The sequence below is a fragment of the Brassica napus genome, chromosome A6 (genome assembly GCF_020379485.1).
Source record: "Brassica napus cultivar Da-Ae chromosome A6, Da-Ae, whole genome shotgun sequence".
Lineage (NCBI taxonomy): Eukaryota > Viridiplantae > Streptophyta > Magnoliopsida > Brassicales > Brassicaceae > Brassica > Brassica napus.
In genome coordinates, this window is record NC_063439.1 from 10,665,222 (window position 1) to 10,689,787 (window position 24,566).

The window sequence follows — 24,566 nt, forward strand, 5'->3', positions numbered from 1 at the left end:
AAACAGGGCAATGAATTGTTGAATCTGATCTTTAGAAAGATTCCCAATCAAGTTGTCAAGTGGAGCAGGTTTTGCGTCTAGCTGAGTAGAAACATTCACTTGAGGAGTCACAGAAGTAGAAGGTTTCTGAAACTTCTCAGGTGTCTTTCCTTTCATGTTATAACCCGGTGGAAAACCATGCTTCTTGTAGCATCTCTCAGCAATGTGACCAACTTTGTTGCAGAAAGAACAAATTGGTTTCCCTTTGTGAGCACCAGACTGGACATAGCATATGGTCGAAGTATTCTGAGGTATATTAGGAGACTCAGAAACTTGAAATGCAGCAGGTGATATAGCAGAGGTGAAGCTCTTCTGGCTATCATCCTGATCAAGAATGTTATACACCTCTGTTAAAGAAGGTAAAGTCTTCTTCATGATGATCTGACGACGGATGACTGCATATGACTCGTTGAGACCAGCCAGGAACTTCACAATCTTAGCTCGTTCTGCCTTTTGATGAAGACGAAGAGCTTTCCCACACACACAAGGATCATCAGGTTCTTCACAGTTCTCCAAATTACTCCACAATGTCTTCAACTTAGTAAAGTAATCAGATAGGGAAAGTGAACCTTGACGCAAATCCTGTATCTCCTGTGTGAGGTTGTAAGTCCGAGGAAGGTTAGTCATATGGAAACGGCTATGTAAATCATTCCAAACATCCGTCGCATCATTCAAACGAAGAATACTCCGATAGATCTGAGTTGTAACCGAGTTAAGAATCCACGACTTAACAAGGCTGTTACAACGAGACCATACACGAAAGTTTAAATCAGATTCAAGAGGACGAGGAAGCGATCCATCTACAAATCCAATCTTATTCTTCGCATCTAAAGCTATCTTCATGGCTGCTTCCCAATCATCAAAGTTCGATCCTTCTTCTCTCCCAAGCAACCTGGCTCTGATACCATGTTACGAACAAGGTTGCTTGGGAGAGAAGAAGGAGATACAATATAAAATATCTCTTGTTTATTAAAATGAGCATTTACAAGTATATATAGTTAGGATTTACAATTGGTTAAGGTAACCACACTTCTAACTAAACCACTAAACCGGGTATATACATCAATAAGTATTAAGCCACTCAATAAAGCTGGAACAAGTAATCTCAGTAGTATAAGCAATCGACTCTATATGGATGGCAGTTAAACCTTAGATGGTCAATGGCAAATCAACCTCGTTGAAGAATATAAAATTTACTGTGTTCCTAGTTAAAGAAACTTGATGAATGTTACTAAACACCATAACTAGTTCTGCCAGAAAAAAAAGAGCTAAACGGATATTTCAGCACAAATTTTATAGGGCACTCATGCAATCAACACACTTATGCTTCCAAGATCAACATACTAACGAATCAAAGCAAAGCAAAGAAAAGTCACTAGGAAACAGAACTCAAGGAGCCTAAAAAAATCTCAGCCTCTGACTCAGAGAAGAAACCAACACTGGGGAGGGACATTCCAGGAAAGAAAAGACACAAACTCACTTGGCTAATCCCATCATCTTAATAAAAACAAACTGTTTCTTGAGAAGTTTGAACACCACAAAAATTCAATTTTATTGAAGCTAGAAATAACAGTGCAATAGATTCAATTCTTAAGATTTGCGACCTTGTTTCTTCCTGAGTTTGCGGAACTTGTGCTTGTTCATCTTCTTCTTCCTCTTCTTCTTCACACTATCCGCGTGAATCACCACCTCCTTCTCTTTCTCCTCCACCACCGAACCATGAACCACGCTCGGGTTAAGCCCGTATCCGATTGGGAAGCTAGGGTAAAACCGCAGAGCTTCATCGGGTTTGATTCCGGACCCGGAGAAGGTAATCACAGGATTAGTGAGAGGAAATGGATCAGAGAGAGACTCGATGATGCAAGGCTTCTGATGTGGTATGAGATTGGGGGTAAGCCTCGGGATTGCTCTTAAACAGGACTGGTTCCTGATGAATCTTTGCATGAGATTCGCCATTGGAGATTAGAAACCCCAGAAATGATGAGGGAGGCGGCCGTTCCTACTTGCTGTCGGATCAGTGCCTTCCTCCTCTCTCAAAAACCTATTCTCTAAAATTAAATGTACTTTTTATTTAAAAAAATCATAAAATAATAGAGGCAAATCTTCAAAAAAAAAAAAAGAAGCTAAAATAGCTGCCGTAAAGTGTTTACAAGGGTTGGCATGATCTGATTAGTTTACAAGGGCTGCCATAAATATCTTGATTTTTTGAGGTATTCATGATCTGATTAGTTTCGTACAAATAATTAATTATCTGATAGATTTGATCTGTAACAATCTGGATATTTGGTGTCTTGGATATCCGATTTTTTTTTGTTATTAATCGAATATTATATTCAATCTATAAAAATAAATAAATAAATTTAAAAAATAAATAAAAATCTAAAAATAGTATAAAATAATAATGTTATATATTAAAACAGAAATCACAACTTTTGATTCAAAACAAAATATGTTACAAGAATACAAAATTTGAATTTTTATAATAATAATATCATAGATCACATAAACATATGTATAATAGAGTTAGATAATACATAATACTAAACTATATTAATTTATTGATAAATTTTGTTTTATAAACTAAAATAATTTAGTATATAAAATAAAATCTGCACGGTTGTGTGGATCGAGATCTAGTATCTTATTACAAAAAGATATTTACTTTTTAAATTCTATTGATTATTATAATAATTTAGTAAATACATATACCGTAAAACTTATATAAAATATAATATTTATACAACTTATATATAATTCTTTATGATACTCGGAATGTAGTTGATTACCGTCCTATTGCGCTTTGCAATATCCACTACAAAATAATTCTCAAAATCCTGATCTATCGACTGAGACCACGCCTACTGTTCCTTGTTTCTAAAACTCAATCAGTTTTTTTAGCAAGGCATGCAATAGACGATGACGTCCTTATTACTCATAAAATTCTTCACATTCTTCGTACTTCAAAGGCAAAGAAGTATTGCTCAATAGCAGTAATGACATATATGAGAAAAGTTTATATATTTCAAAAACTCTAATCTGTTATTTTGATGACATTGTTTATTTGATCATCAAACATACTATCTTTGAAAAACAAATATATTTTTAATTAGTAACCATCTTAAGTTAAATGTATAGGAAAAAAGCAGTAGTAAAAATTTCAAGAAACAAACATTCAAAAGCAAGAAATAATTTATGATTTGTATTCTTAAAACGTTTCTTTTACTTATTATCATAATAAGATAGAAACAAACTTGAAAAAAAAACAATTATATATTCATGTCAAATTTTAATGGTAAAACAATCATATTATCTTTAATAATAAATAACAAAATAAAAATAATGAAGGAATCAAGCTTCCTAATCATTTAAAAAAAAATAAAAATAATGAACGAATAAAATAACTAAAAATTCAAAATAACTAATATTAAATTAAAATACAGAAAAAAAAATTCATAAGATTTAGAAAATTTTAAAAATTATATCATATCATTGTTGACAATAACAATTTCAAATATATATATCACCAATGAAGATGATATAACATATTAAGTATCATCTAACGAAAGCTATTTATAAATTCTTACCAATCATTTTTAAAATTTGGTAACATGCTTTATAACAACTAATCAAACATGTATCAACTTATATTTTGTGACATCTACCCAATTTATATCATTTAGACAACAGTTTGATAACATATAAGCAAACATGTATCAGCTCACAATACCTAATGTATATCAACTAATCAAATATTTCACTACAAGAAAACAGTTTGTTTCCTATTATCGATTTCGTCGAAAATCAGTCAGAATAAGCTATTTTTGACTAACACAGTCGTCGGTTCTATCTCTTCGAGAAAAAAAATTAGTCATAATTTTTTCCGGATTTCTAACGAATTTCCGACAGACATATTTTTGACGAAACTCCAACGGTGTAATTTCCGACGAAATCATTTAAAATAAATATTTTAATTCTCTATATAAATAAAATTAAAATTAAAACTAGAAAAAGTTTTTTCTAATATAATTATTTTTAAAAATCGTTTATAATAAAAAATTTATAAGATTTTAAAAACCAAAAAACTTATAATAAATTGAATATTTTTTTAGAAAAGGTGAAAACGTTTTTATATATTTTTAAAATCTTTTTGTAACTGAAACCGTTTTCTAAAAAATGAAAATTTTTTTAGTTAAATTTAAAAAAACATTAAAATGTTTCATAAATTAAAAAAAAAAAAGTAAAATTTGTTTTTTAAAAAACATAAACAGGTTTTATATGTTACAGAAAACCTAAATGTTTTTATAAAAACATAAAAAAAGTTTTACAAATGCTTACAACATTTTATAAAATCATAAAAACGTTTTTAAATAACAAAAAAATTGAAAAAAATAATAAACATAAAACAAGTTTTGCAATCCTAAATCTAACATGTAAATCACAAAACTAACAAATCTAACATAATAAATCCTAAATTAGCCAACCTAACTCATTTCTAACATTCCAATCACTAAAATACATCAATTCTAACCTAAAATATATACAATCTAACATATATGATTATTGAGAGGATGATAAATGACTAACATGGCTGTTCTTCAGCTGTTCTTCGAGGGAGAGAGAGAGAACAGAGAGAGCTCAGAGAAAGAGAGATTTGAAATGAAGATGACGATTTTTTTTCTGTTTTTATGATTAAAAAATTCTGACGAATTGATGTCTTTGAAAATCCGCCGGACTTTTTTTATTTTGGTGCTTCACGAAAAAATTAGGCGGTTCAATTTCCGACAAATATACCATTTTCGTCGGAATATATCATATTCGTCGGAAGTTATTAGTCATAAATTCGTCAGAAATTTTCTATGAATTTTTGATGAATGTATTGAAGTTTTGAAACATAGCAAAAATAGACCGATAATAACCATTGAATTTTTTTTAATGATTTTTAGAGGTTTATTATCTTCAAAATGTTTGAATACACCTGAAAACACACAAATTCAAAATTTAAGATGGATCACCATAATGTATTCTCTTAAGTATATAAGTGTTAATGAGAAAGGTTATTTATCCGTCGATGCATCCATCGCGAGAATATATATATATATATATATATATATATATATAAATAGCTTTAAAAGCTTTAAATAATTGAGGTATTATTAACCCACCTCATATTTATCACTTAATATATGTTAAAGTGATCTTGTTGGTATCCGGTTTAACATTTATTTTAAATATTTCATATCTAAAACTCAAATATGTTAGAAATTCGTCAGAAATTTATGACGAATTAGCTACGAAAATTTTACCGTTCGTCGGTAATTCGTCAGAAATTCAGACGAATTTTCCTCAACATTTCATCAGAAATTTCCGACAAAAACCTAAACTCCAAATCTATACCCCAAATCGTTTAATCTTCCTCGGCAATCGTCAGTATTTCGTCAATTATTTCCGACAACAGAATATTCATCAGAAATTCCTAGGATGTTTTCGACAAAATTCCGACGAATGGTAAAAAATTATATTTCACGGAAATTCGTCAGAAATTTTCGACGAATATCTTTTCCGTCAAGAATTACTATGTTTTCTTGTAGTGTTTATCAGCTAACAACAACATAATCTGTTACATAATAGCTACAACTAACCTTAGTTGAAATTTGTGAGATTCATGTTGTCGTCTCAGTCTCTCTGGTACGCTAATAAATCGTTTTGAAACCTCCATGTTGTTCTCAAATTTGAGCAGACCGTTGGAGCAATTAAATAAATGAACTCGTTGAGAGAGACGTGCACACTAGAGCTATACATTGAGTTGGATAGAACATATCTAGCAAAAAAATATTCACGGCGGTGAAATGTCTGGTGATGATCGTTGTCACGGTATCGTGAGGCTTGACTACTGTTTCGATCATGATGATTTCTTTTTCAGCTGCGGTTCAGGAGAAGCTATAAGAGACAACTTCAATAGCAGAAGAGAGGAGACGCGAAGCAATGGTGGATTAAATTTTGGTTATGGTTAAGAAAGATGAAGATGAATTCATTAGAGAAGAAAAAAGTGAAATGATGCTGAGAATTTAAGGGGAATCGTAGGAGAAGAGAAAGTGGGAGAGGAAAGTAGGAGGAGATGTTAAATTGTTCACAGTACCAAAAAATATTGAAGTGGTATTTTCTTAATTATGATTTTGGTGTATATGAGATTTAAATTCTTTATTTAAAATATATAAATAGATAAATTATTAATTTATGATTTTAATGGGAGCATATATTTATATATAATTTTGTGAAAGATTATTATTTTATTATTTTATCGGTTTGTGTCATATTTTGAACAGGTCCAATTCGGAACCAAATTTTTTTTATTAATTTATTGTATTATTAATTTATTAAGTATTAATTTATATAGTTTTTACTGTACGTGGACGTTGGTGTTATTGGGATGATTTTCTGTGTTTTGGAGTACGAATGCTTCTAATTCTAAAACATGAGTATCGATATAAAGTGAGGGAACTGAATATGCTTGTAAGCTTGTTCTACAAACAATGAATTTTGTAAGCTCATCACTTGAATTAGCCTACTTACTCAAGAACTCAAATCACAAACATCTCTTTGCTAGTATATAGTTTCAACTTTCAAAAGAGTAAACATGTTTATTACACACATAAAACATAATAAAGATACTATATATATATTGACTTGGTCACGTAGTAGATGATGCAATGGCGTAGAGAGGGAACATGCGATGAATCACAGTACCGATTGATTCAGCGACATTGGTTTTAACTTCATTAGATTCAGCCGGTAATCTCCAATTAAGTTGATGCACTAAGTTAGCCAAAACAAACTCATTCAACACTGCTGCAAATGATATTGCTGGGCAAATTCTTCTCCCTGCTCCAAACGGAATCAGCTCAAAATCATGACCTCTGAAATCAACAGATGAATCCAAATGCCTTTCCGGCCTAAAACTTTCCGCGTCTTGTCCCCAAGTTGCAGCCTCTCTCCCGATCGCCCACGCATTGATCGTAACCTGCGTACCCGCAGGTATGCCGTAATCTCTTAATATGACTTCTTGTGTTGATTTGTGAGGAACCAACAATGGAAGTGGGGGATGTAGCCGTAGTGTCTCTTTGATCACAGCTTTCAAGTACTTCATGTTTTGAAGGTCTTCTTCTGATACACTTGATCTTCTCTTACAACACGTACAGACTTCTTCCTGGAGTATGTTCAGACACTCTGGGTGAAGTAGTAGCTCGGTCATTAACCCATTCCATAAGTGTGTACGATGTACTACATCATTAAATCTGTATTCATTTTATGTTCCTTTTACCAAGATGATTGCCTTTATATTTGTACGGTCAATTTCAAACCCGACGTTCTTCTCTCTCTGAATCGCCAGCAATACATCAACGAAATCATTTCTGTCTCCATTACCATCTACATGATCCTGCACAACTCTCTACAAGAACTCATCAAAATCATTTCTCGTCTTTTCTAGTTGACCATCCAAACCACGGATCCAATCAATCCACGCAAGCCATGGTACATAACTGCCGACACTAGACACCCCAAGTAGCTTAGTGAATCTGTCTATTAACTCTTTAAAATCTGTTCCAGCACCGTATTTCCGTCCCAAAGCAACTCTACATATCACATCGTTAGTTAAACTAGACAAAAGCTCACTTATATTCACCCACAAAGAACTTGATTTTCGGATCTTTTCCATCATTAAACTAACTTCTTCTTCTCTCACGTCGCGAAAGGACCGTACCATTTTGTGGCTGAGGAGATGGAGGACACAAACACTCTTCATTTGTCTCCAATACTCTCCATAAGGAGCCACAGCCACATCACGCCCGTTGTACATAAGTTTTTCGAAGATCTTAGACTGCGGACGGCTTGCAAAAACGCGGTCGTGCGTCTTCAAGACATCTCGAGCCGCGCCCACGGAAGAGACTACGAGAACGGGGACACGGCCAAAGTGAAGGAGCATGAGAGGACCATAACGTCGGCTGAGAAAGCATAGTGATCTGTGAGGGTAGCGGCCCAGCTGATGAAGGTTTCCGATAAAAGGAAGTCTTGGTGGTGATGGGGGTGTGTTGCTTTTCCTTCGTGCCGTTTGTTTTTGGAAGAAGAGAATGGTAATGAAGATTGTTGAGCATAAGAGAAGTAACACGATCATCATTTCCATCTCTGGATTTTATTCTTAAAATATTTTTCTTCGTGATCACGGTTGATGTAAATACACAAGCAAAGTTTCTCCACGGAATGTAACTACTGCCACTTAATCTCTCTGGGACATATGTTTCACTGTCTTTCTTTTAATGTTCGGTGTTTCGAAAAATATTCATGCTGCTTGTCTGGGCTTTCGCAATTATGTGACTTGTTTTGGACTAATCTACCAGCTAAGTTAAATTTGTCAGCACTAACGATTCGGCTCGGTTGAGAAAACTAATTTGAACTGGGTACTACTTTTGTCGTCACGTTTGAAACTGTGATTATGTTATACTTTTATTACATATATCCATTTATCATTTCTTTACGCTTCTAAAATTTGATAAAGCTAATTAGATAGATAGCAACGCAGAAGATTGTTTGAAATAATTTTATTAAATGTACTTGTAAACTATATTTATTTGATAATTTCGTGAATAAATTTAATAATATTTGCACTAACTTGTCATATAATAATATATTATACGTTTATGTAACAGAAATAAAAATATATATAATAATAAAGTGTGGTAGCCTAATTGTAAGAGACTTCAGACATGGTGTAAATTTATTTACCATCAGTTCGATTTCTATTGAAAACAAAGTTGTTACTATTTGATTGGTCTGAATTTGAGATTTGAGCCATACAGTTTACTAAGAGGCGATGTTAGGCCATCTCCAACAAAACACCAAAACACTAAATTTGGTATGATTTCATCTCTAACAAGATACCAAATTTGACACAATCCCACCAAATTTGGTGTAACACTATTCATCACACCAAACTTTAAAATACACATTTTAGTATGTTTCATTTAAAAATATAATTTAATTACTATCAAATTTGTAATTAAACATAAATATATTGTATTTATTTTTATTTTAAATTTATTTTCACATTTCGTGTAATAATATTCATCACACAAAATTTCTAAAATACATTTTAATATGTTTCATTTAATAATATAGATCAATTACTATCAAATTTGTAATTAAACATAAATAATATTTTATTATTTGTATTTTTATTTATTTTCATATAATTAAAACGTTAATTTTAATTTTATTTTATTATTATATTCAAAATAATTAGTAAATAACTATTATTATTTATCACTTACAAATAATAAAATATAAATATAATCTAGATCTAATAAAATTATTATTTATCAATTACAAATAATAGAAATATAAAAGTTTTAAAACTGAAAACATAAAATAATATATAATATGGATTTTGGTGTAAGATTTGGTGTTATTGTTGGAGATGACAAAAACAAATTGACACCAAAACACTAAATTTTGTGTAATTTCAACACCAAATTTGGTGTCATTGTTGGAGATACCCTTAGTAGAAAAATGGCAATTAGCCTCCGTCATTTCGTTCTGGATACGGGCATAGTCCTGAGTACGCTGTCTATCTTCTCGGCTGGCCCAAACAACCGGATTGGTCCTAGGTTACTTTTAACATTAATAGAAAAACATTTCAAATTCAAGTAAAACAGCGTGACAACCAATCCACTCAGTAGCATTAGTTAGAAGGATTTTGTAATATTACTAATGAAATCAAATCATATTATCTTGATATCTCAAAAATTCTAAAAAATAATAAATAAATATAGCAATTTAGCAGAGCAACAAATAATATATAATATGCAATTTTTTATATGCATATTTAAAACTTAATATATTTATATATTACTTGTAGTTGTTATTTAAAATGTTATGAATATAGGTTCTCTAATGTCTGCTGCAAATTAGAAATTGTTACAATTCATAGTAAATTATCTGCTTAATTTGTTTTATCGACCATAAAATGAATTTCATTTATATAATTCTAGTATCTATAAGACTATTACAATTATATAGAAAATTAGCTGTTTTCTTTCGTCAACCACAGAGATAAAAGATGATTTCAGTTTATATAAAATTAGTATTTGAACATTTATTCTATGACATGAAAATTTTGAATTATTTCACAAAATGTCTAGTTATGATTTTTTTTCTTGTACCTTCACTCTCCAATTCCATACTAATCAAGCATTTGTTGGGTGCGATCATACCGCACTATAGCATCGGATTCCATCAGAACTCCGCAGTAAAACGTGTTTGAACGAGAATAGTACTAAGATAAGTGACCTTCCGGGAAGTCCTCGGGTTCCACCCCATTTTAATCTGCTCAAAAAGAAAATCAAGCATTTGCTTTCTCGTTGGTATGCGAATCCTGGAGAAAACCCAAATATTTATAGAAATAGGCTTTAAAGCCCAAACTTAAAATATTTTCAGATAAAACGCAGCGTTTAGGAGGCTGTTAAACCCCCATGAAAATGTATTTTGTTTTTACTTAAAACCCTTATTACACATTTTCGTCTTCGTTCAGACACAGTAGCCATGTACAGCAGATCAAAGGCAGTCATGTACAGCAGATCAAAGGCAGTCATGTCTTGTCTTCGAAACGCTTACTCTAAGATCTCGACTCGGTCGTATCAGACCGGACTTCAGGTGGATTTTTATTCAAACTCGTATTCGTCTTTCGGTTCTCCGAGGCAATTCCGCTCTTTTTCTTCAAAACGAGAGTCTATGCTTCAGTTAGTTCTCGAAAACGATTGGTCTAAAGAAGTAGTGGAAGGACTGAGAAAACCAGATATGCCTCTAACCCACGAGACTGCAATCTACGTTCTTAGGAAACTAGCCAAACACCCAGATAAAGCTTACTCCTTTCTCGACTGGGTCATCAGAGAATCAGATCTTACTCCAAGCTCTCCACTTTACAGCACGATGCTGAGGATGATACTAGTGCAGCAGAGACCCATGGAAAGGTTTCGGACGACTCTTACGGATATGAAACAAGGAGGGTTTTGTCTGGACGAGGAAACGTACAAGACTATCTATACTTTGGTTAACAGAGAGAGCTACAAAGACGCTAAAGCTTTGGCTCGGTTCTATAATGATAACGCAATGTCTGTCGTTGCAGACAATGTTTCCGCTTCTGTTTCGAAACAGGTTTGGGGTTGTGAGGTTGAGAGGGAGCTTCAGGGTATGAAACTCCCACTGTCTGATCATAACTTCGTTATCAGAGTGTTGGAGGGACTAAAGGAACATCCTCTGAAAGCTTTGTCGTTTCTCCGTTGGGTCGGTGGTTGTCAGAAACACAGTACCGTTACTTATAACGCAGCCTTGAGGGTTCTGGCAAGGCCTAGCTCGGTCGCAGAGTTTTGGAGTGTTGTCGATGAGATGAAGGAGGCAGGGCACGAGGTTGATTTCAACACTTACATAAAAGTATCAAGACAGTTTCAGATGTCTAGAATGATGATGATTGAGGCGGTGAAGCTTTACGAGTTTATGACGGATGGTCCGTTCAAGCCATCCGTTGAAGATTGTAGTCTTTTGTTGAAGTCTTTATCAGCTGGTCCCAGTCCGGATTTGGATTTGGTGTATCGGGTTTCGAGGAAGTATGAATCAACGGGGAAGCCTCTCTCAAAGGCTGTTTACGATGGAATCCACAGGTACTTAACCAGTGTAGCTAGGTTTGACCAAGCGGGAGATACCATGAAAGCTATGAGAGATGCTGCTGGTTGTGAGCCGGATAACGTCACATACAGCCAACTCGTGTTTGGTCTTTGTAAAGCTAAGAGATTAGAAGAAGCGTGTGGTGTCCTGGATCAGATGGAAGCAGATGGATGTCTCCCCGATGTAAGAACTTGGACTGTTCTGATCCAAGGGTACTTGAAGAACAACGAGGTTGATAAGTCTTTTGCGTGTTTTGAGAATATGCTGGAGAAAGGGTTGGTTATCGACTCTGGACTGCTTGATGTCATGGTAGGTATGTTTCTTAGCCAGAACAGGATCGAGGAGGCGTGCATATTCCTAAAGGAGAAGGTGAAAAATGCTAATGTGAAGCCTTGGAGAACTACTTACAAGGGTGTTATAGACAAGCTGCATGAAATCAACAAGGGTGAAGAGGCGTTAGATCTTGTACAGATGATGAAGCAGCAAAATTACCATGCTCATGCGAAAAAGCCTTTTGATGGGACTGCTGTGAATGTTGTTGCTAAGATGGAAGTGCGAAGTTCAGAGAATTATTCTCCTTCAATGTATGATCTCATTCATGCTTTCTGGGGACTTCCTGGTTTGAAGCATCTTGTCCTCACCATTGTGAAACAGACTCGAAAAGACGTCTCGGTGATGTTTGAGGTAGATACTCAAACCTCTCCCGAGTGAAAGACTCGTTAACAGTTTCTTCTAGATTGTATGTCCAATTCCTCTCTTCTTCTTCCTGCTGCACTGGCCACAGGCTTTGTTTATGGGATTGAAGGATGTTGTGGATTGTTCATAACCAGTTTGCATTTTTTCAAGCAATTCTCTTTCTTGTTTTTTTTTTTCATTCCTGAAATAAATTTACAAATTTCACTTTGAGAATGCAGTTATGAGACTAATTTCTTCACCTCACATGTATTATTTTCTTAATTCATCTATAATAGATGTGCTGAATACAAAGTTTTGCTCAAATCCTGGTTGATTAGGACCTAATATATTTAATTATAAGTATTAAATCCAGGACACCTAATGGTAAGTACTTGAGAACAAATGAACAGTTTTCTCTTTTCTTTCATCTCTATCGAGGATCACTGATATAAGTTTTTGATTGCTACTAAGCTATATGGATCATAGAGAACAATTTTTGAAAACTGAAAAGGATGATCTCTGTGTATTCAGTCTCTGATGTTTTATAGTTGGAGATTTTGTTTCTTGATATAGAATGGAAATTCACATAGATTATTGAGAAAATTTTATATTTTTCTCAAATACAAAAGTGAATTTTAGAGAACAATTTTTGAAAACTGAAAAGGATGATCTCTGTGTATTCAGTCTCTGATGTTTTATAGTTGGAGATTTTGTTTCTTGATATAGAATGGAAATTCACATAGATTATTGAGAAAATTTTATATTTTTCTCAAATACAAAAGTGAATTTTAGAGGGCAGGAAAAAAGAAAAAAAAAACTATTATCCGAAGACTAAACTTCCCCGCCTGTCTGGATTGGAAATGGGCCATGTGAGGTTTGTTGCTGAAATATGATAAGATTACGTGTATCTTCCTCACACATGGGACTGTCTGTCTGATTAATAGCTGACAGAAGAAAGCTCACACAGACACATCATTATACTAATATTCACTTTATTTATCAGCCAAGAGTTTTGGTCTCTTTCCCAATATTTTTCTGCGGTTGCATTAGCACATTGGAAAAAAGAAATACATTTTGTGAAAAAATGTGTTTGAAGCAATCCTGATCTTAATAATCGGCCGTTTAACAAACATGTTTTCCTTTTGAATTTTGTCAATTAATCGTGGATTGGTAGTCTAGGTTTTCAGGTGGCCGGATCAGAGCATCTTCAATCCACCTCTATTTCTACCTCTATAATAGCATTTAGAAGCAAAACTACTCCAACCCATCTCTATTTTTGCCTCTAAAATAGAGATTGTTATTTTCTACTCTATTTATAGAGGAAAAAATAGCATTCCTCTATATTTTGCTCTATATGTAGAGATCTCTATTTTAGAGAAATACATTGGAGTAAAACCCACCTCTATTATAGAGTTCCTCTATTTTAGAAGTAAAAATAGAGAAATACATTGGAAATTGTCTCAAGTGAAAATGTTTAACCTTTGATGGATTAGGATCTAGTTGTGGTGGCCATGATAATCAAAGCATCTGATGCTACAAACAAAACTGAAAGAAAAAAATCATATTTATTTTTAACATTTTAAAAAGGGCAAATCTCCAAAATAGCACACTTCTAAGTTTATATCACAAAAATAGCACTCAAAAACTAAAATGACCAAAATAGCATTTTATTTTTTGAAAAATTTAAATTTTTTTATTTTTTGAAATTTGAAATCTTATCCCAAAACCTCACTTCTCAACTCTAAACCCTAAAACCTAAACTCTAAACCCTAAACCCTAAACCCTAAACTTTAAACCCTAAACCCCACCCCTTGAGTGCTATTTTTGTGACTTTTGACCTTGAGTTCTAGTTTGGGAACAAAAACTTGATTTAGTGATATTTTGGTCTTTTCTCTTTTAAAAACATAGACAATGCAGCACTTATGCACCATTTTTACCGCAAACTAACAAGAGAAAATGAAGACTTCGGAAGAAGAAAATATGGCTTATTTGCCAAATAACCAAAAAAAAATGAAAATTAGATTTTGGGAGAGAGAGTAGAGAGAGATAAAAAGAGAAAGTAGGAGAGAGAGAAAAATTTTGGTTAGTTAGTGTATTTAAGTTTTTTTCACGTATACAAGATGCAATTTCCCAAGAAAATAAGCAAACGAAGATTCAGAAAATGATGCAAAAGAAGCAACTTTTGACATGGAAGCAGCTTATTTGATGATGACGGCATTTTCAGGTACGTATATAATCTTGTATGTTATAGCGACCGTGATGCTGACGCTTCACCAGTTTATTCGCACCAAAGTTAGATGTGTGTCCACGGTCCACTTTGGCCTTACCATTTTCTTTTCCCCTAAGAAAAAAATTACCTGAAAAGGATTAGATGATTAGCTTAGTGATTTTGACTTTTGTCTGTTAATTAGATCACGATGTCGAGTAAAACGAACTCGTTAAGCAATGGTCCAATCAAACTTTATATACAACACTTAAAAAAAAAAAACAAATTGTTCTCTTCAAAAAAAAAAAAAGGTATTGCCATGAAGAAGATTGCATTACTATTTGTTATTAAGAAATGATTCAAAGTGTAGAAAGATCACTAATTAGAACTCAACAAGGACAAGATTGTTCTTCTTTTGTAACCTCAGTTTACAGTAATGTTTGTGGTTTATTTTGTTTGTTCCCACGAATTGTTTGCAACTTCGCAATTCGCATTATTCTATTTTTGACCAAAACCTTGCGTAATTCTTTTCACGTATTGTATGCGTTATTCTTTTCACTTATTGTGTACTAAGACCAGCCGCAACGCTGATCCTTAATGGATCCTTAGCGGGTAATCCGATGGTTATCGGATTAAAATAACAATATTTAACCGAAATAATCCAAGGATCAATCCGTAAATAAGGATTAAACGGAGTTGATCCTTAGAGACGTGGCGCGTTCTGGTTCGTCCGTCGGCTTTGTCATTCGTACGTATCAAAAAAAAACTAATCATTTTCGACCAAAGGCGAGGAAAAAAAACGTCTCGAGTGAAGGCGATATCAAAGGCGATTCGATCCATCCCGAGAAGAAGGTAAATCGTAGGGTGATTTTGTAGATTTATGCGTCGAGATTTTGTTATCTTTGTTGTTTTCTCCTCAAATTAGGGTTAGGTTTTGAAGATTCAATCGATTTGTCTTTTAAAATTAGGGTTTCAAGCGATTTGGGGGTTTCACTCGATTTAGGGTTTTCAATCTAATTTGTTTTGCGGATTTTCTCGTTCGATTACAATCTTTTTGATGTTCTTATTTGTGTAGCTTACGGTTTATATGTGATTCATGTTTGCTTACGGTTCATTGAATCCGTGCTGGTTACTAAAAATCTTTGTTTCTTTCAGGTTTAACCAATCATGGGACAAGACTATTCGTACAGCCAGCCGTCATCGTCAGATGAGTTCGACATGACGTACCTTCTTGAAGCAGAGGCTGCTCTTTACGCGGATGAAGGACAGAGTAGTTTCTCTGTTGGCGAGGCTGTTCGCAACCCACCTGAGGCTGATGATGGCATCCCAACGAGATGTTACTGTGGCAGTGAGGCTGCTATTGCAACATCTTACACGCGAAAAGATCCAGGGAGGTTGTACTACACGTGCGAGAATAGAGATGATGGGGGCTGCCACATATGGAAATGGTGGGATGTGGCAGTCACGGAGGAGGTGTTTGAGGTTCAGAGGGAACTCAGGCTGCTTAAGGAGCAAGGTTACGAGTGTGATCAGAAGCTGCTTAAGCTACAAAAGACCGTCTGTGAGCTCAAGACCGTCTGTGAGCTCAAGAAGAACAAAGAGTCTACAAATGGCTATGCATTGGAAGTTTGTGTAATGGTCTCCGTATTGGTTTTTCTAGGTCTGGCGCTTATGTTTGTCAATGGTACGTATCTGTCTTGAGTTTTTGTTTGTTCTTCATGATCTTTTGTAGACCTTATGACAGTTTGATCTAATGTTTATGCAGGAAGAGCTTCAAAGATGTAAACGAGAGTGTCGAGAAGCTCGAGTCTCTCTTTAGGTACGATACCACAACTGCCTAGTCTCTTTTCTAATAACTATAAACGTATAGTAGTTAAGTAGAACCTATTTAGTTAGTTGTTTGGTTTCTCTGCATTGGTGGTAATTGCTAGTTGTTTGGTTTCTATAAATTGGTGGTAATTGCTAGTTAAGTAGAACCTATTTAGTTAGGTTTCTATCTTCCTACCGCCATAGATTTGATTGTTTTAAATGGCTGTTACCGTGATTTGATTGGTGTTTAATGCAAGTAGTTAGCTTTCTACCTTCCTCACTGCTCGGTTCTAATTGGCTTTTAATGTTTGTTAGTTTAATCTCGCCTATTTAACTTTCTGTGTTGCTATTAGAGTAACACAGAGCAATCTGTAAACATGGATAAGCAAACTAGTTATGTAAACCTCAGCTTTAGTCAATCTCAGAGTACAGTGGACCTTGAATCACCCGAACCTTATTGGTTCGGTACCCAAGGTCCTGATGAGTCCGTTCTCGAGTCTCCTCTCAACTCTGCTGTCGAGCCTAATGCCAAGGAGAGGAGGAAATGGTGCATGAAGGAGGACAAAATCCTTATTGGTGCTTGGCTTAACACCAGTAAGGATGCGGTGGTGAGCAATGACCAGAAAGCTGGTCGCTTCTGGAAGAGGATCGTCGACTACTACAACAACTGCCCGCAACTGGTGGGAACAACACCTAGAGAGCTGAATCAGTGCAAGCAGAGGTGGGCTAGGATTAACGAGCAAGTCAGCAAGTTCGTTGGATCATATGACGCGGCTCTGAGGGAGCAGAGGAGTGGTCAAAATGATGATGACGTGATGAAAGCTGCTCTAGAGTACTTCTTCAATCGTCACCGGACCAAGTTTGTCATGGAACATGCCTGGAGGAAGTTGAGGCATGACCAGAAATGGGCCTCCACCTTTGTGGGTAAGGACGGTGGGAAGGAAAAGCGGAAACAAGTTGATATAGAAGATGAAGTGGGTGAACCAGAGGGTAGACCTATAGGGATCAAGGCTTCTAAAGCTGCTGCTAAGAAGAAGAAGAATGGTAAAGAAGAGTCATTGTCACAGATTCAGGCCATAATGGAGATGAAGTCGAAAGTGTCAACACAGAAGTTGCTTGAACGTCTACTTAGCAAAAAAGACCCACTCACTGAGATGGAAACATCTCTTAAGCTCAAACTCATGTCTGAGATGTTATGAGGTTAGGTTGCATAGTTAGCGTTCGTATTCAACCTATGTGTCGAGTAGTTACATGTTGTTTGATTGCATAGTTAGCTGTATTGAACGTATGTGTGGAGGAAAAGTAATAACTCTTGTCCTCTTTCAGTTTAATGTGTTTTTCCAAAAGTAATAACTATGTGTGTACTCTTTCAGGTTCAGCAGTAGGGTCACGGGTGTTGCAATGCACGGGTTAAGATTGTCACGGGCTGTGAAGTACTCAAAGTCACGGGTGCTTCTGTTTTTCTAGCATGTGAAGATTGTCACGGGTGCTTTTATGTTTCACGTTAATGTAGTATAAGTAGTAGTCATTGTTGTTTAAACTATTTATCTCTTTCTCCTACGCACTTTGTATTCAGCAACAAAACTTTGTATCTCATCTTCTCCTATTTCCCTCAGCAACAAAACTTTGTAATATTAAACTTTGCTTCTCACTTTGTATTTCCGTTAAACATTGCTTCTCACTTTGCATCTCATCTTCTCCGACTGAATCCACGGTGGACCATTTTATCTATCTTGTTATAAAGGTATGGTCTTCACAAATAGAAATTCTAAATTTGAACCTATAGTAAAAAAGAAATAGAAATTATAAATTTGAATCTATAAATTTGAATCTATAAATTTGAATCTATAAATTTTAATTTGAAAATTTTAATTTGAACCTATAGTAAAAAAGAATTTTTAGATTAAAATTTGAATCTAAAAATTTGAACCTATAGTAAAAAAGAAATAGAGATTTTAAATTTTAATCTATAAATTTGAACCTATAGTAAAAAGAAATAGAGATTCTAAATTTTAATATTAAAATTTGAATCTAAAAATTTGAACCTATAGTAAAAAAGAAATAGAGATTCTAAATTTGAATCTAAAAATTTGAACCTATAGTAAAAAAGAAATAGAGATTCTAAATTTTAATCTAAAAATTTGAATCTATAAATTTGAATTTAAATATTTGAATCTATAAATTTGAATCTATAAATTTGAATCTAAAAATTTGAATCTATAAATTTGAATTTAAATATTTGAATCTATAAATTTAAAAGAACTTATATATTATTTTTAAAACCAGGATACCTAAATATGTCATCATCTTCATCCGATGATCTGGAAGAAAGATTGGACGAAATTATCGACGAATACGTCGAAGACTCATTCAACAACATAGTGGAGGGCATGACCATTAACCAAAGGGGACGTGCTTACATAGAACGACACCGCGAAGGAGGACACATACAATTATGGAATGACTACTTCAGCGAAGATTCGACCGACTTTAAAAAAAAAAGGCTTGATTGGAAAAATACATTAACTAGTTCTTCTTTTTTTTCTGAAACAAAGGACTGTTACAATTTGCTGACAAAAAAAAGGACTGTTCCACATTAGTATTACAAAAATTACTTTGGGCAATAAGTATAGCTATCCTTGGATTCAATTCAATTCAAGTTTCAATTTTGTGTCTCAGACTCTCGAATCATTGGTGAAGTTGTTTAAAAGCATCTACAATGTATTATTCTATTTTTAACTCTAAAATGGAAAAACACCAAAATATAGTAGAGTTAGAGATGTCAACATTCATTGGTTTTGGTCATCAGAATTCGGGTGTTCAAAAAAAAAAAAAAATCATCTGGATTCGAAATAAACCAATTTCATGTTGTAGGCGTGTTAGAAAAAGCAAAATAACTAATTCTCAGTTCCTTTTTTCCTTAAATAACGGCTAGTTTGTTTATAAGTTCTGCAATTGATATTTGGATGTATCCCCTAATAATTTTGCCTTTGAAAAAAAGTGTAACGGAATTGGCAAAAAAATTAATTATCCTACGCCATTCTGACTAGACATGGATGAAACATGACAAATACCAAATTAATTTACAAAAAGAAATCAACTTATAAACAAAAAAAACAAAGAAAACTATGCAGAGAGAAAAAACAAACCTCAGTGTCACTGAGTCACAGTCTAACAAGCATACATACACGTGTGAAGGAAGACACCCACTGATCCACAAAACACACACATTTACTCACGTCTGAGATTGACACGTTTCACAACTAGAACGGTCGCAACGTACCACGTATTGAAAAAAAACTAACGTTGTACGTTTCCCAGATATCTTAACAAGAAAGCTAACGGAAGATAAAAAACTCCGTCTTCTTCTCCGGTTCACCGGACCGACTTCAAACTTTAGTTATTCCTTAATTTCTCATCACAACCATCACATCAACGACCATATAAACTTCTATTTATTTTTTTTCCAAAATTATTTATTATTCAGTCTATTCGATTTGACGACCGTCAGCGTCAATGCCAAATGAGCTTGGAGTCTCTGTTCTGCACACGGCATTTACAGCAACGCGAATATTCCTCCGCTCGCTTACGGAATATTCCGCTCTGGAGATTCTCCATCTGATAACGAGATAGTGGAAACCTTCTATACGCCGGCGGAGGTGGAGGAGAAGCCACGACGGAGAAAGGAGATTTGGGTGACACATCGCCGCCGCCGCCGCTCGATGGTGGCGATACCTGCTTAGGAGTAGATAAAACCGCTCGAATCTTGCCTCCGTAGACGCGATTGTATTCCTCTACTATGTTCGTGAGATCCTCGTCTGACTTGACGGAGATCAGTGTCTCGAGATCTCCGTCTGGTAACTGGCACTTTAGATCAACGGCGTATCCACAGAACTCCTCCAATTTCACCATTAGCTCTGAGAAAAAAAGGAAACACACAAATCAATTTCACTTTCTTCTTAGGAAAATTGAAATCGGGGAAAATTTTGAACGGACCTGAGAAAGAGATGGAATCAACAACGGAGAGGACTCTGGTGAAACCGCCGACGTAACGGAGCTTCCCGTCGATAGAGCGAGGAAGTATTCTACCGCCGTAACTACACAGAAACTTGAGACTGCTTTCGCTCTTCTTCGTCGTCACCATTCTCAGGGTTTTTGAAGCTTCTGAGTGTATTATTTTGGAGAAGAGGAGATTTGGGAGTGGTGTTGAATCCTTAAACCGAGATTTGTGTGGGTCGAAGGGAGTCTATTTATAAGAAGGAATTGACGTCACTTGGGGACCCCAAAAAGAAATATTCGTTCATCACAGGGGGTGTTTTGGACAATTCTCTGATCGAATATTCTTGTTTTTGTTTCCTTTCATTGCATTAAGCAATAAATCGATTTGGTGTAATTTAAAGTGGCTTTTATTATTAATTAATGTCGACACCTTTCCTTCAGACTCAAATCTTTCCATGTGAATGAATCATGTGTGTTTTTAGTTACGGAATAAATATTTAATTTCAGTGTGCTTTTAGTTATGGAATAGAGATTTGATTTCAGCGATAGGCTGCCTCTAATCAATTTTTTTATATATTTTCTTAGAATCTTCTTCTTTTGCAATGCCCAGCAATATAAGTAAGAAGCTTAACTTCAGATTGCTCCAATAATTTAGTTTCAGCAGTTCAATGAAAAAATGTACTGTATGATTCGCTACCTGATTTTTCTGTATTAGAGTAATTGTCTACAGTCCAAATATGATATATAACAGAAAGTTACTTTGTTTTTTTTTATAATTAAAAGATTTTGAACTAAAGTCTAAATTAATCTCATGAACATATGCAAAAGTTCCGGGTTTGTTTTATATCTGAGACGTCTATAGTGCGAGTCAGTGAAAATATCTGAACTTGAATATCCAAATATTTTCAGTAGAAAGCCATTTGTTATAGAAGTTTGCCTTTGGTTCTACATTTACTTGACCATCCCATACTTATGATAATTTATTATGATCAGTACTATCGTATTTGTGTCTGTTTGCTATTAAATATTTAAAGGGTAGATTAGATAGAAATAGAAGAGTACCTTGTTCAAAACAAGATTTTGTTTCTGAAGATGTTACTCAACTTCACTTTCTATATATTACTTGTATCTGACAGGGTCACATGGCAGTCAGTTGTTTTCACCATGGGGAATGCAGTACAAGAAGCGTTTTACGACAATGATAAGAGTTATGACTGCCTCTTTCCCCAAATTTTGACCAGAGAAACTGAGGGATTTAAATAAAATAATAATTTTTTTTTTGTTCAAAAAATAATAATTTTTTATATTTTAATATTTTTGTTATAAATACCGAAATAGCGAAATATAAAATCAATCTTTCTTGCTTCTTGGCGGAAAAAACAAAAAACGCAGAGAAGAAGAAAGAGAAAGAAGATGGAGAATGCGGCGAGCTTGGCTTCGGGTCCCGACGGAAAGAAACGGCGCGTGACCTACTTTTACGAGCCAAACATCGGCGACGGCAGTCAACGGGTATCCCAACAGATCAGTACGACTCACAACCTCATCCGCAGCTATCACCTCCACAATGACATGGATATCGTCCGCCCTAGCCTTGCCAAAGATTCAGATTTCGTTCAGTTTCACTCGCCGGAGTACATAGCATGCCTCGCTACTCTCACGCCGGAGTATGTCGACATGGCTAATAAGTCAGAAAGCGTAGCCGAAACTACCCTCGAGCTCTTCGACTTAGACGAGTGGGACACCCCTTTCTTCCCTGGCCTCATCGATTATTGCCGTCTCTACGCCGGTGGTTCTATTTGCGCCGCCGCGAAACTGAACCGAAGCGAAGCTGATATCGCCATCAATTGGTCCGGCGGGATGCACCGCGCCAAGAGAGATGAGGCTCGTGGCTTTGGCTACGTCAACGACGTTGTTCTTGGGATCCTCGAGTTGCTCAAAGTCTTCAAGGTAACTGCTTCTTAAGAGTTGATTCTTGAATCTTGATGTTTCTTGGTTCGCAAGTAAAGAGAAGCTTCTACTTGAGTTAGTAACTTTGCCTCTGAATGGTTTCTTGAATTTGATTAAGCGTTGATGCTTGTACATGACTTTGGTTCTAAATTGTGGTTTTGACAGCGAGTTCTCTACATAGATATTGGGTATTACCATGGGGATGCAGTACAAGAAGCGTTCTACAAAACTGATAGAGTTATGACTGTTTCTTTCCACGAGTCTGTGGTCCAAAGCAGAGGAGACATAACAGACAACGGGGTAGAAAAGGGAGAATACTATTCTCTAAATGCTCCGCTGAAGAATGGTTTGGACGATGCAAGTTTCGTCAATTTATTGGTACCTGTCATCCACAAGGCTATGGAGGTTTATCAGCCGGAAGCAATTGTTCTTCAGTGTGGGCCTGATTCACTAGCTGGTGACGCGTTGGGTAAATTCAACTTGACTATCGAGGGTCATGGTGCTTGTCTCGGGTACATAAGATCATTTAATGTTCCTCTCATGCTCTTGGGTGGTCAAGGTCACACTCTTGGAAATGTTGCACGTTGCTGGTGCTATGAGGTCTCTTTACTAACTTCAACTATGTGTGTTTGTTTTTTCAGTTATATTCGTACAAGTCTTGTTCTTGAATGGTGCTTTTTTTGTGGTTTCCTTGGTGCAGACAGCAGTTGCGGTTGGAAAAGTAATTGACGACGATCTCGATACCAATGTCTCCGATGCGTGTTTTGCCCCAGGTTATCAACTTCATATTGAGCCGAACCGCATGAAGAATTTAAACACAGACGAATATATTGCAAAAATAAAGTAACTTCTAATACCTGTTTACTCATTGCTTACTTAAGTTGAAAAGGCGTATATCATGGACCTCTAACACTTAAAATTTGCTTGTGACTTCAATTGTAGGAAGACATTACTAAACCAACTTTCGCAAGTGATACACGCACCTAGTGTGCAGTTTCAAGACACTCCACCAATCAGTCAAGTTACAGAAGCAGTAAGAATAATTCATGCATTAATGTTACATCTTTTCTCGGTTCCGGGTTAGTTCTTTTTCTTACCTATGAGGCCCTTAAAATTCTCATTTCATATCTCCGCAGGTGGAAGAGGACATGGAGACGAGATAAAATGAACGTATATTGACGACTGGTAGTGCAAGTTATGAATCAGGCTCTGACGAGGACAAGTTTTTTCTCGGTGTAGTGTCATAGTACAAGGATTCTTTCATACTTCACCTCCTTGTGAATAGTTTTACCAGCATTGTAAATAAGCATGATCACCTCAGATATTATATGAAGTTCAAACAGATTGTTGTCTGCTGTGCTGTCTCTAGAACACCAACACATCTCAGCTTTAGAGTATTCCTTGATCCTGGTGAAAGCACACCTTCATTTCTGAGCCTTTAACATGTTAGAATCAGTATATGAGCTATCTGTTGGAAACTACATAGGCTTACACGTGATCAGTTAAAAAAGATATGTCCAGGAGTTCTGAAGATAGGTTCCAGAATCCTACTTGTGGAAAGTATAGTCTCTCACAAAGATTTGAGTTTGGTTTTGTGCAACTTTAAGAACACAATTTTGTATCGATCTGGTACCTTAAGGCGAGCAGAACGGCGAGTAGATCGAAGACGTGGGTGCAGGAGATTGGAGTGGTGATACATAACAATACATAAGTCCATAACCATACAAGGATAAGAAATGTAAATAAAAGTAAAGGGTACAAAACTCAGCAACACTTCAGAAAAATTCTTACAATACCCTGCAGTGATGATCGAAATGGTCCATGCACTCTGTCACAAACTCTGCAATACTTGATGTATTTGAAGATAGAATGGCTCGCTGAAAAATGAGAGACTGGAGCTAGACTGTCTCGACTACTCACGTCGACATGGACCAGAACACAAGAGACATCACCACTGATTTCGTGGCACTTGGTAACAATGTCCGAATGGGAAGAAATGGAAGTGTCGATCTATTTCATGACGTGTGATAATGAGAAAGTGATGTTTGATATTCAAAAGTTATATATCATGGTTGTTGAGGAACTGCCTTTCAACGTTGGTGATCTGTTGTAAAGGAGAAGTTCCAGAGAACAAAGGTTTTCTTGTTTTGAAAGGCACTCTTTGATTTGATTTGATTTG

At 35.3% G+C, this 24,566-nt stretch overlaps 5 protein-coding genes and 1 pseudogene across 8 annotated transcripts; 3 read left to right on the forward strand and 3 right to left on the reverse strand.

Moving 5' to 3' along the window:
• Nucleotides 1–1,519: 1,519 nt before the first annotated feature.
• LOC106428921 lies at nt 1,520–2,196 on the reverse strand. The gene has a single exon (XM_013869671.2). The coding sequence runs from the start codon at nt 1,993–1,995 to the stop codon at nt 1,630–1,632; it is 366 nt and encodes a 121-aa protein (XP_013725125.1). The 5' UTR covers nt 1,996–2,196; the 3' UTR covers nt 1,520–1,629.
• Nucleotides 2,197–6,622: 4,426 nt separating this feature from the next.
• LOC111213981 lies at nt 6,623–8,552 on the reverse strand (annotated as a pseudogene).
• Nucleotides 8,553–10,614: 2,062 nt separating this feature from the next.
• Nucleotides 10,615–13,077, forward strand: LOC125610299 (pentatricopeptide repeat-containing protein At3g48250, chloroplastic-like). Its single transcript, XM_048782632.1, has one exon. The coding sequence runs from the start codon at nt 10,633–10,635 to the stop codon at nt 12,460–12,462; it is 1,830 nt and encodes a 609-aa protein (XP_048638589.1). The 5' UTR covers nt 10,615–10,632; the 3' UTR covers nt 12,463–13,077.
• A 2,080-nt stretch (nt 13,078–15,157) lies between these two features.
• Nucleotides 15,158–19,119, forward strand: LOC106449404 (glutathione S-transferase T3-like). Of its 4 annotated transcripts, XM_048782636.1 has the most exons (5): nt 15,158–15,484; nt 15,788–16,316; nt 16,398–16,451; nt 17,815–18,185; nt 18,728–19,119. In XM_048782636.1, the coding sequence occupies exons 2-3, from the start codon at nt 15,800–15,802 to the stop codon at nt 16,415–16,417; spliced, it is 537 nt and encodes a 178-aa protein (XP_048638593.1). In that variant the 5' UTR covers nt 15,158–15,484; nt 15,788–15,799; the 3' UTR covers nt 16,418–16,451; nt 17,815–18,185; nt 18,728–19,119. The 4 variants fall into 4 exon arrangements, with proteins under 4 accessions (XP_048638593.1, XP_048638592.1, XP_048638591.1 ...); XM_048782635.1 differs by having other exon boundaries at nt 15,158–16,316; XM_048782634.1 differs by having other exon boundaries at nt 15,158–16,316; nt 16,398–18,185.
• A 381-nt stretch (nt 19,120–19,500) lies between these two features.
• On the reverse strand, nt 19,501–20,677 carry LOC111201387. The gene is made up of 2 exons (XM_022693130.2): nt 20,438–20,677; nt 19,501–20,358 (listed from the first exon to the last, which is right to left on the reverse strand). The coding sequence occupies exons 1-2, from the start codon at nt 20,583–20,585 to the stop codon at nt 19,955–19,957; spliced, it is 552 nt and encodes a 183-aa protein (XP_022548851.2). The 5' UTR covers nt 20,586–20,677; the 3' UTR covers nt 19,501–19,954.
• A 1,119-nt stretch (nt 20,678–21,796) lies between these two features.
• Nucleotides 21,797–23,739, forward strand: LOC106440584 (histone deacetylase 7). The gene is made up of 5 exons (XM_013882286.3): nt 21,797–22,387; nt 22,553–22,987; nt 23,088–23,230; nt 23,330–23,420; nt 23,524–23,739. Exons 1-5 carry the CDS (start codon nt 21,854–21,856, stop codon nt 23,548–23,550), a joined length of 1,230 nt encoding a protein of 409 aa, XP_013737740.2. The 5' UTR covers nt 21,797–21,853; the 3' UTR covers nt 23,551–23,739.
• The last annotated feature ends 827 nt before the right edge of the window (nt 23,740–24,566 follow it).